Genomic DNA, 12,774 nt, shown 5'->3' on the forward strand with positions numbered 1-12,774 from the left:
CCCATTATAATTCTCAAAGGGTAAGTGAAAACAAGTTAGCTGCAGTCATTACTCATATTTTCCTTCTGAGTGCTATTATTTTCTGCTTGTGGGCTGAGCCCAGCTACTGATCATAAATAAAGCCATATTTGCTGGCACATTCCTGCTGCTTACAGAGACACTACCAGTCAAGGAGAGCACTGCTCTGGGGAAGGGGCTCCATCTATTGGAGAAAGAATAAAGATTGCAGCAACAGAGGATTCTTGTTCAGTGGAACAAATGTACAGTGGGCACATCTTGTCTGAAGGGCCTCCAATTTATTAAGCACTGGTAATGGAAAATTACAAGGAAGTAGAAAAAAGAAATGGTGTAAGTGTTTAAACCAGGGGTCCCCAACCTTTCTTAGTCGTGAGCCACAGTCAAATGTAAAAAGACTTGGAGAGCAACACAAGCACCATAAAAGTTCATGGAGGAGCCAAATAAGGGCTAAGATTGGCTATTAGGGGCCTCTATGCACACTATCAGCTTACAGGGGGCTTTATTTGGTAGGAAATCTTGTTTTTGTTCAACTAAAACTTGCCCCAAGTCAGAAATTCAAAAATAACTACCTGGTTTGGGGGCACTGAGAGCAACATCCAAGGGGTTGGGGAGCAACATGTTGCCCCTGAGCCACTGGTTGGGGATCACTGGTTTAAACAATCCTGTACTGTAATTACAGTGATTACATTAACTTTTCCATAACCAGCTATCCCACTAGCCTTCCAGGAGTAATTTGGTCAGGAAATTAGCATTCACCCCCAAATCATGCCCCTCAGGTTGGGCCCCCCTACAGCTTGGGATTCATTCCCTGGAGCAGTTGGACTCCTTAGAGAAACCCGGAGCAGGAACAAGGGGAGCCAAGCTTGAAGGACATTTAGGTTGATATTTGTAGGAAACAATATTTGCTCTTCTAGATCCAGCTGGAAGCCAAGCCCAATCATCAATGAGGGTGATATTTTACCCTTTACTCTTGAAACCATGCCTAAATTACTGATAGAGAAGTGTAACTACTGATAAAGCAATGTTTTCATTAATCTCTAACCTCGAGATGACCAAAGGCAACTGACCAAATTCTGAATCTCAAACAAGGACCTGAACCTAAAAAGTGATATTGCTTAGATGTACAGAACCAGTGTCGGACTGGCCCACAGGGATAGCAGGAACATTCCCGGTGGGCCCAGATGTCAGTGGGCCCTCCTGCTTCTAACTATGTGGCCTAATTCATGGACATGAATTATTTTTATATAGAAATAAAACAATTAAATATAAAGAAGAATAGATTAAAGTTTACAAAGATAAAAAAAACTAGAAAATATAGAAACTGAGTAAAAAGTGGATAAAAAAGTAAAGTAAAAAAGTTTGAAAAGTGGGCCCTTGGTCTAAGGTTTTCTGGTGGGCCCTTGGCATCCCAGTCCTACACTGTACAAAACACCAAAACACACCAGGTTCATATATATATATAATAGATTTTTGATACATGGGTTAAAGGGGTTGCTCACCTTGAAATTAACTTTTAAGGCCCCCATACACGGGCCGATAGAAGCTGCCGATATGGGTCCCTTGGACCGATTCGGCAGCTAATCGGCCCGTGTATGGGCAGAAAGGAGCGGCCTGGCCGACCGATATCTGGCCTGAAATTGGGCAGATATCGATCGGCCAGGTTAGAAAATCCAGTCGGATCGGGGACCGCATCGGCTCAGGGCCAAACGATCGGATTATTTTTTTTTTTAAAGCCACTTGCTACCCGATATCGCCCACCCGTAGGTGGGGATATTGGGTGAAGATCCGCTTGCTTGGCAACATCGCCAAGCGAGCGGATCTTATAGTGTATGGGGACCTTTAGTATAAATAGTCAAATAGCCAATCACAACCCTTAAAAAGGTAGCTGCTGATATTCTGAGAAAATTTGAAATTGGTTTTCATATTTTATGTTTTGTGGTTTTTTAGTCATTTAGCATTTTCAGCAGCACTCTTGTTTATCTGGTTGCTAGGGTATTGCTTACCTTAGCAACCAGGCAGTTGTTTAAATGAGAGCCAGGAATATGAATAGAAGAGTGACTGTATAGAGAGATAAACAATAAAAAGTAAGATCACAGAGCAATAGTTTTTGGGTGCTGGGGTCTGTGACCCCATTTGAAAGAGGTAGAAGTGGAAGGCAAATAATTTAAAAATTATACAAGAAATAAAAAATGAAGACCAATTGCAAAGTTGCTGGGAACAGGACATTCTATATTAAAAGGTAAAGTAAAGGTGAATCACCCCTTTACAGTCCATTGTCAAGGATACTTTGTAACTGGTTCTGATCTCTGATACAAGAGAGATGTACAGTTTAAGACCAAATAGGGTGACCATTATACCCAAATATATAAAACATGGTTGGGTTGGTGCTTACTGGGCTATGGTATGAAAAAAAAAGCCAGAAGTAGATTTACACTATTAGTGTTTTTAAGCACGGAAAAGCCCATTTAATTTAATTTGAACTTGGCCTCTGTTCCCTTTGATGTACTGTAAATGCTTCCCAGGGTTAAGGGGCACTTGGAAAAAAGAAATCCTTAGGAGCCTCGATGGAGCAAGAGTAACACGAGATGGTGGCCTACGCAGAGATGAGCTCATCCATGTTACCAGCTGTGGGCCAGACACCACGCTGACCAAATAAGGCAACTTCTGCTCATTCCTCAAATCCTTTTACCATTCCGCTCGCTTAATATTTCCTGGTATTTGAACAATAATTGCAGAATCCATTCCATTGGCTTCGATTTGGGATATCAGGAATTCCAACAACAGAACATTTAGAACACACGGACAGACCCCTGATTTTTATTTGCTTTCTTTAAGAAGAACCAAGTAACCTTTACATGAGCATTATGGATGGAGGAGACTTTAGTGCTGCATCTGGCACACATGTGCACAAGTAGCATTTCAGAGTATGGGGTAAAATCAGTCAAAATGTCACTATTTGTAAAATGTCTTTAACAGTTATTAGAACAGATACCTTACTGGTCACCTTCAACTGATGGAGACATTGAGGTTCCTTTGTAGTTTGAGGGTAGCAACAGTCTAATCCTATGTTCTTCCTGGCAGTTTCACCATGACTGACCTTCAGTTACTAGGCCACAAATTGGGACTGTCATGGCAAAATGTAGGAGATATAACTGACCTTCAGTTACTAGGCCACAAATTGGGACTGTCATGGCAAAATTTAGGAGATATGACTGACCTTCAGTTATTAGGCCACACATTGGGACTGTCATGGCAAAATTTAGGAGATATGACTGACCTTCAGATACTAGGCCACAAATTGGGACTGTCAGGGCAAAATGTAGGAGATATGACTGACCTTCAGTTACTAGGCCACAAATTGGGACTGTCATGGCAACATTTAGGAGATATGACTGACCTTCAGTTACTAGGCTACAAATTGTGACAGTCATGGCAACATTTAGGGGATGTGACTGACCTTCAGTTATTAGGCCACAAATTGGGACTGTCATGGCAAAATTTAGGAGATATGACTGACCTTCAATTATTAGGCCACAAATTGGGACTGTCATGGCAAAATTTAGGAGATATGACTGACCTTCAATTATTAGGCCACAAATTGGGACTGACTGACCTTCAGTTATAACTAGGGCACAGTTTTATAAAGTGATGAAACATTATATGGAACGGCCATTGCGACGTACTAACTCCGCTACTACTAACAAGCTCATGTGATAATCTAGAAGATACCTGGAAAGTGACTAGGCCAAGCAAGCATGTCAGTAATCAACGTACTGTTTAGGAGGCCTTTTACTCAGTGATTACAAGAGCAGCCGGGCCCAAATCAACACTTCATTCTGACGAGAACATCCAATTATAGACTGAATTATTTAAGCACTTCAATTTGCTTCTAGTAGATATTAATTTATTGAGAACAAATAATTCCTCATAAAGTTGTTTACAGAAGGAAAGTGTATGTATAATTCCTGGTGCAGTCAGTCGTGACATTGTAGGGGGGACTGAGCTCTGTTCGGCACTAAGCTGCCTCAGCTTGGTTTTAAGACGGTGAAGCTCTAAGTCAGTTTAAATGAAAGATAAACACGAAAGAGGCAAAAACGCTCAACATTGTTTTGTGATGGAACAACACAACCTCTGCAATATTACAACACAACTAAGTCCCTTGATTCTACGATTTGCTGGTTTCCCTTTGATCTATGCCATGCTGTGTGTTGTTGGCAACTCACGGCATGCCAAGATCAAAAAATGCAGTGGTTAAAAGGTTAAAATAAACAAGGTGGACACACCAGGGCCATGTGATCTCTCTTTTCTAACACAGGATTCACTCTCTGCAAAGATATACGTCTATCTACAGATGGAACAAGTAGCACTGCCAGTATAGCCTATTAGCCAATGGTTCTTTTAGACCAGTGATCCCCAACAAGAGGCTCAGGGGCAACATGTTGCTCCCCAACCCCTTGGATGTTGTTCTCATTGGCCTCAAACCAGGGAGTTATTTTTGAATTCCTGACTTGGGGGCAAGTTTTGGTTGAATAAAAACAAGATTCACTACCAAATAAAGCCCCCTGTAAGCTGATAGTGTGCATAGAGGCTGACTAATAGCCAATCACAGCCCTTATTTGGCTCCTCCATGAACTAGTATGATACTTGCGTTGCTCTCCAAGTCTTTTTACATTTGACTGTGGCTCACGAGTAAGAAAGGTTGGGGACCCCTGTTTTAGACAAAGCAGGCAGCACTGCCAGTATAGCCTATTAGCCAATGGTTTTTTTAGACAGGGCAGGCAGCCCTGCCATATAGTCTATTAGCCAATGGTTCTTTTAGACAGGGCAGGCAGCACTGCCAGCATAGCCTATTAGCCAATGATTCTTTCAGACAGGGCAGCCAACACTGCCTGAGTAGCCAGTCAGATAAAGGGAGCACCTACAGAAGTATAGCCCCCTAGCCATTAAAACTGGATGTTAAAGTATTTAGCTGGGTGCATTATTTTAGGACCCCAAGGCAGATGCAATCAGTACTATAGAACTGATAGTGAGTAGCGGATCAAAACACAGGGCATCAACCACTAACAAGCCCCTTTTTCTGACATTACCTCACCAACATACAGTACTATCTAGAACAGGGATCCCCACCCTTTTTTACCCCTGAGCCACGTTAAAATGTAAAAAGAGTTGGGGAGCAACACAAGCATAAAAAATGTTCATGAAGGTGTCAAAAAAGGGCTATGATTGGCTATTTAGTAGCCCCTATGTGGACTGGCAGCCTATAGAAGGCTCTGTTTGACAGTACACCTGGTTTTTATGCAACCAAAACTTGCCTTCAAGCCAGAAATTCAAAAATAAGCTCCTACTTTAAGACCACTGGGAGCAACATCCAAGGGGTTGGGGAGCAACATGTTGCTCAGGAGCCTCTGGTTGGGAATCTTTGATATACATTCAAAACTATAAAAAAAAAATCCCCCACATCATGCCAAATGTGTTCAAGTTTTTCCAAGAAGCATTACAATAAGTATCAGCAAACCATTCCTTCCCCTTTTTATCTTCTCCCTCCTGTCCTATCTCTTTATATATATATATATATACAATTTACCTCTTGGGAGAAACTAATAGGCTCCTTTATCAAAGCCACCTTCCCTGTGGGTATCAGACACATGCTGTCCAGAAATGATAAATGTCCATTTAATTAGTTCTACACAGTCTGAGAAGCACGGTATGTGTGGTCTTGATAATAGGCCACAGAAAAACACAGGAAACGGCCCAGAATTGAAGATTTACGGTTATTCGTGTGACAAAAAACACTGCTATTGGCTGCTATTAGCATGTGACTGCACCATAATGTGCATAAAACATCAACACTTGAGGGCATTATTTGGGTAATGAAGTAACATGAACTTTCCCAGGTCTGGTAACCCATAGCAACCAATCAACAGTTTGCCTTTAATGGTCCAGTTACAATAATACAAATTAACATGTTTTGTTATTGGATTTTGAGACAGGCCCAGCAAAATGGCCATAAACTCTTGTGCCTTTGCAGCTGCCTGCAATGAGAAAATGCTTCAATTGCCGAACAACTACAGGCATGGGATCCATTATCCAGAACCCTATTAACCAGAAAGCTCCAAATTACGGAAAGGTCATCTCCCATGGACTACATTCTAACAAATAATTCAAATTATTATTGGGGGCAGAATAGTCCTATTGGGTTAATTTCATGTTTAAATGATTCCCTTTTCTCTGTAATAATAAAACAGTACCTGTACTTGATCCCAACTAAGATACAATTACCCCTTATTGGGGGCAGAACAGCCCTATTGGGTTTATTTAATGGTTAAATTATTCCCTTTTCTCTGTAATAATAAAACAGTACCTGTACTTGATCCCAACTAAGATATAATTACCCCTTATTGGGGGCAGAACAGTCCTATTGGGTTTATTTAATGGTTAAATGATTCCCTTTTCTCTGTAATAATAAAACAGTACCTGTACTTGATCCCAACTAAGATATAATTCATCCTTATTGGAGGTAAAACAATCCTATTGGGTTTCATTAATGTTTTGTTGATTTTTTAGCAGACTTAGGTTATGGAGATCGAAATTACAGAAATATCCCTTATCTGGAAAACCCATAGGTCCTGAGCATTCTGGATAACAGGCCCCATACCTGTACTACTAAAGCCAATAATAACTGAGCTATAGGAGTGAAGTGCAGTCACATAATAAATGAGGGCCTGATAAACCAAAGCCCATGATAGGATAATCTTGCTTTAGCAATATTTATATAGGGACGGGGTGAAAATGTATTTTATTATCTTGACCGACACCATTGCAAGTGTCACTGGGTGCTGCAGCATTATTCATTCGCTTCTCTGTACCACCCAGCCACTTGCCCACCCATAACACACTGTTAAAAAAAAAAAAAAGTAAAAGCAATACCCACTACAATGAATAACAAAATAATGAAACCAAATTTCTGATTCGTTGTTATGGGTTATTGCACCACGGTGAGCAAATGAGTTAAACTAATTTATATACAGGGTTTAAGGGCAGGCATCAAGGGCCTACAGCCTTAATGTTTTATATCTCAGTATCAACAGTAATATATATTAGGGTTTGTACCCTTTAAACGACTTACTTTGGCAGCACCTATCTGTTCCTTCCGAAACTTTTCAAGTGGCAATATTAGGACATCGTTGGCATTCTGGATCTGAAAAAAATGTCAAAGAGAAATGAATTAACGTTGGCATTTCGTAAGACATCTTGCAGGAAGCAAATGGAGACAGATTGTCATCTTTAGCGTTGCCACCTGGCCACTGGTATTTCATCAACTCGAACATAATTATTAAAACCATTTCTTTATTAGTTTTTTGACTGCTCGTCAGCATCCATGTACTCAACTGTCAGAGACTGTTGGCCCCAGGAAGTGTGACTGATACTGGGGGGACCTTATGGGTACAACCCTTTAGAAAAAGCAGCCCATTCAGGGTTTGATTTGAGATTGGACTGAATGCCACCACTTTTTGCAGGATTTGGGTTTGGCCAAATCCTCAGAATCTAAACTACAGGTGACTTTAAAGCTCTGGTCCGCTCAATGTGATATAACTATTCAGCAAATTAGGCATTGGCTTAAGGTGGCCATATGCAGGCCAATTCTAGCTGCCGATATCAGGTCCTTAGACCATTCGGCAGCCCGTGTAGGGACACTAATGACAGGCCTGCCCGACCGATATCTGGCCTGAAATCAAGCAGATATCAATCGAGGAGGTTTGATTTTTAGTCGGATCAGGGACCGCAACGACTCGTTGATGCGGTCCCCGAACCGACGGAGGCCTATACCCGTTGTTCTAATTCGATTGTTTGACCCCAGGGCAAAATGACCGAATTAGCTCGATATTGCCCACCCGAAGGTGGGGATATCAGGAGAAGATCCGTTTGCCAAGCGAACAGATCTTAGCATGTATGGCAACCTGTAGGCCCATGGAACTAGCTTTCTCCACCTGTTCTGCCTGCCACCTTGTAACCACAGCAGGCAGCATGGGTGGTGACATGTTTCTAAATTGACAGAAATACGCCCCTGAAGAAAATCCTATGTGAGAAGTAAACCTATAGTTCAGTATTTGGCCAAATCTTTTAAAAGGGACCAGTCACCCACACATAAAAAGCTGTATAAAAAAAGTCCTTTTTTTATTAAAACATCCATACCTGTTATAAATGGATTTATAATTCTGAGCTGTCAATCATACATTACTTTCACTTTCCATTCAGCACTTCCTAGGCGTTATTGCATTGATGTATCCAGTGCATGGGCATCAAGTGCCAGATTGCGGAGCATTAACAAGATTTTGGGATGATGCAAAACTCGTCTTAATAACAGTGTTTACAAAATGGCAGCTGCCTGCTTGCTGTGATTGTGTACTTGCAAGACTGAGGGAAACAAGATTTATATCATTTATGTAGTAAAAGTATAGTTTATTTTGCTCAACTAACATGATAAAAAAGGATTTGGAATTATTTCTTAAGGCGCCAGGCCACCTTTAAGAAGGATAGTATATTATGGCTGAATCTATAAATTATGGATTCACTGTATCCTATTTATATACCTCATGTTCTAAAAAATAGCCAAGCAAATCAAGTACAAACAAAACTGATCTAAGCTCTGATTTAATTGGAATGAATAGATGGCCAAACTGCAGCTTTGGCAGGTTGGGCATCTATGATTTATCAGCCAACCCCCCTGACAGACATTTTTTTAACCTAAAAATATAGGTTCTGATGATAAAAGTGAGACTAAAATACACTAGCCTCGCTTCCCGGATGTCTCACAGGGTTCTCCCCAGACAATGCCTGGACACATATGAATTTTTCTGTTGGACACAATACTAATGAACTTGAAAAAGGGGCACCGACCTTTATCTTCCCCCACTTGAACTAAAAAGCAAAGGCAATTTCCATGGGAAATGTGAGGAGAAAAGGCAAATAGATTAAGTAAAGGGCAGGGGGATAGTGAATGGCCTCAAGTTCTGTTTATATTGTTTAGAGCTGTAAATCCAGCACTGGAATCCTCAGTAGAAGCAGAGCTCACAGGAAATCACATCTGGAACTGAAAAGCAGAGCCACTTACGTATAGATGACAGCCAGTGTCAGGGAATGGAGCCAATGACACATAGATGGCACTTAATGTCAGGGAATGAAGCCAATCACACATAGATGGCACTTAATGTCAGGGAATGAAGCCAATCACACATAGATGACTGCTAATGTCAGGGAATGCAACCAATCATAATTACATATAGATGACAGCTAATGTCAGGGAATGAAGCCAATCACACATAGATGGCACTTAATGTCAGGGAATGAAGCCAATCACACATAGATGACTGCTAATGTCAGGGAATGCAGCCAATCATAATTACATATAGATGACAGCTAATGTCATGGAATGGAGCCAATCATACATAGATGACAGTTAATGTCAGGGAATGGAGCTAATCATACATAGATGACAGTTAATGTCAGGGAATGGAGCCGGTCATACATAGATGGCGGCTAGTGTTAGGGAATGGAGCCAATTATACATAGATGGCAGCTAATGTCAGGGAATGGAGCTAAACATACATATATGACAGCTAATGTCAGGGAATGGAGCTAATCTTACATAGATGACAGCTAGTGTCAGGGAATGGAGCCAGTCATACATAGATGGCAGCTAATGCCAGGGAATGGAGCTAATCATACATAGATGACAGCTAATGTCAGGGAATGGAGCTAATCTTACATAGATGACAGCTAGTGTCAGGGAATGGAGCCAGTCATACATAGATGACAGCTAATGCCAGGGAATGGAGCTAATCATACATATATGACAGCTAATGTCAGGGAATGGAGCTAATCTTACATAGATGACAGCTAGTGTCAGGGAATGGAGCCAATCATACATTTATGACAGCTAATGTTAGGGAATTACCTAAGGGCTGCTGCTAAAAAAAACCCTTCCCAGCTCTGGCCGTAGAGTTTGGGCCAAAATCCAGCAACAGAGCTAGGGGGGGTGAATGAGTACATGGGGTGGAAGTGACATGATGCGCATGCTGTGCGTGATGTCACTTTGGCTATCTAGAGGGCGTATTTAGGTCTTGGGTGGCACAGGACCTAAATACAACACTGGGAATGGGACAAATTATACATAGATGGCAAATAATTCAGAAAATGGATTATTTCATACATAGATGGCGGCTAATGTAGCCGCCAATTAATAGCAAGAGGTTGAGCCAATCGTACGCAAATGACAGCTAATGTCAGGGAGAGGAACCAATCATATAGATGGCAGAAAATGGCAGGAAGTTGAGCCAATTATACATAGATGAAAGCTAATGATAGGGGCAAAGCCAATTGTACATACATTTCAGCTGAGGGGAGGAGGGGAGGCAATTATACACAGATGGCAGTTAATGGAGGAGGTAGAGCTAATCATACATAGATGGCAGCTTATGTCAGTGAGTGGAGTCAATCGTATATAGATGGCAGCTAACGGAAGGGAGCAGAAAGACTTGTACATAGATGGCAGTGAGTGGAGTCAATCGTATATAGATGGCAGCTAACGGAAGGGAGCAGAAAGACTTGTACATAGATGGCAGTGAGTGGAGTCAATCGTATATAGATGGCAGCTAACGGAAGGGAGCAGAAAGACTTGTACATAGATGGCAGTGAGTGGAGTCAATTGTATATAGATGGCAGCTAATGGAAGGGAGCAGAAAGACTTGTACATAGATGGCAGGGAATGGAGTCAATTGTATATATATGGCAGGGAGCACTGGGGCTACTAAGCATGATATATCAGTTCCAGCTGGTTTAGGTGATGCCATCTGGAAAACCTGTTTCCTTACAACTCTGTGCAGGTTTGGAGCACCAAAACCCAATGGAACACCCATACTATCCTGCTGCAGCCTTTCTAATAGGGACGTGTCTCCTTCTAAGCACTGAAATCTACAAAAGCCAGCAAATCCCTTATTTAGCCAGTGCAAGCAATTGTTGAGAGTATTTTGTAATGGGCCGCACACACTCTCAGGGAAGGGCACTTTAGATACCAGTCACGCACAGAGAGAATTGACCTTTTTAAGGCAGCGCTCGTATGGGAAAGATCAGCTCAGGGAACAAGATGTTCTGAAGTTTATAACATCTGCAAATCACCGTGTTTAGATTGGGATCCAATCTCTGTCCATTGGAACGCATTAAACTTTGATCTTTTCTTTAAAGGCCCTACTCTAAAATAAAACTTTTTATACTCTCACAGGCAGAGAGCTACAGTATATGTCCAGGTCAGCACAACCCTAGCAACACAAGGGCCACTCCAACCAAGGGCACGTGCCAACTCTCTGGCTGGGAAAATATTCCCAATGTTATATTTAATTCTGCAATAAACAGTTTTATTTTTAAAATCTGAATTCAATTAAGTGCAATGGGAGAAGACACACATGCCACAGAAGTTACATGGAAAAAAAAAAAGATAAAAATAGGAGAGGGGACATTTTTTTCATTATCTTTTACAAAAACAAAATCCTCAAAGGGAAACTCTGCCCAAACCGAAAACATGGTTCCAAGCAACTTTACAATATACATTCATTAAAAATATGCAACCTTTACATGAGGTTTAATGTAATAATATGGTTTGGGACAGTTTCTAAGCCCCGCCCCCTGTTCCCCTGCTGATCTGGCTGACTACTTTGTCCTCAGCCTGACTTCAGCCTGGATCCTCCCAATCCCCCAATCCCCTGCACACATGAGGTCAATAAGAAAAGAAACATCACAAAGCAATGCATTGTGGGCAATGTAGTTCCTGCATGCTGTCTGTAAGCTGTGGAGAAGTTGTTACAATTTGTAACATCAGTGTTTTAGTCCCTCCTCCCCTGCCAGGATTTCAAATGATGCAGAAAGAGAAGAACTGGTTTGCAGCTGGATTTCAGCATATAAAAATGGTATTTATTCCTACTGTTTGAAGGAACAGATTACAGGGATAGGTATGTTAGGGGTTTCTGTGTTGTGTGGGGCTCTTTAATAAATTTTGGTTCAGAAACCTTTAACCTCTTTAATGATGTAATCCCTCAGTAGCTAGCAGTAGAGGTGCCAACCTGGACCTGAAGTGATGGGGTGGGATCTTGTCCCTGCCCCCTGGTAAATTTTTAAGTCTGGTGTAAGTTTATCATTATTATTATTATAATTAACATTTATTTAGAAAGCACCAACATATTCAGGAGCGCTGTACAATAAGTCATAGGACTCCTTTTAAGTGGGATTAAGCCATTATCCCAGTTGAGTGGGAGCCGGTGTAATGTCAGCCTTTTTGGGACAATTGCCCAAAGAACCTTCTGTGTTTAAAAGATGCTTCTTCTACACTTTCCGATATCATTCTGTCCTCTGGGCTCCGTGCAGTCATTTTGCTCTAGTAATGCCAGAGATAAAATGTCATTTATATAAGCCAAAGTATGGAAAAAATTCCCATGTCAAGTTTTGGTTGGAGGGGAGGAGAATGGAATTTAGAAAAATTATTTTTTTAAGTCACCTGACGAATAAAGCAGGCTATATGAACTTATATTTCCTTCAGCTCCAAATAAATCACGTTTCGGGCACAATTCCACCCAAAGCGGGAGGTTGGAGCATTGCCAGATCTCCTACCTTGCCATATATCAACAACTATTCAGTTCATTGCAATATATCTTTTGGTTATTGGGGGAAATTTCAATTTTGAGGGAAGTCATTTTATTTTGTGTGTGT

The 12,774-nt window shown here is 41.2% G+C and overlaps 1 protein-coding gene across 1 annotated transcript in view; it reads right to left on the minus strand.

Moving 5' to 3' along the window:
- The window catches only part of arhgap42 (Rho GTPase activating protein 42), a 126,969-nt gene that overhangs the window by 42,828 nt on the left and 71,367 nt on the right, over positions 1–12,774 (minus strand). Inside the window, exon 4 of the mRNA XM_002935573.5 lies at positions 7,145–7,216. Within this exon, the coding sequence (XP_002935619.1) occupies positions 7,145–7,216 (72 nt within the window). The remainder of the gene's footprint in view (positions 1–7,144; positions 7,217–12,774) is intronic.

Source organism: Xenopus tropicalis, chromosome 2, assembly GCF_000004195.4.
Source record: "Xenopus tropicalis strain Nigerian chromosome 2, UCB_Xtro_10.0, whole genome shotgun sequence".
Classification (NCBI taxonomy): domain Eukaryota; kingdom Metazoa; phylum Chordata; class Amphibia; order Anura; family Pipidae; genus Xenopus; species Xenopus tropicalis.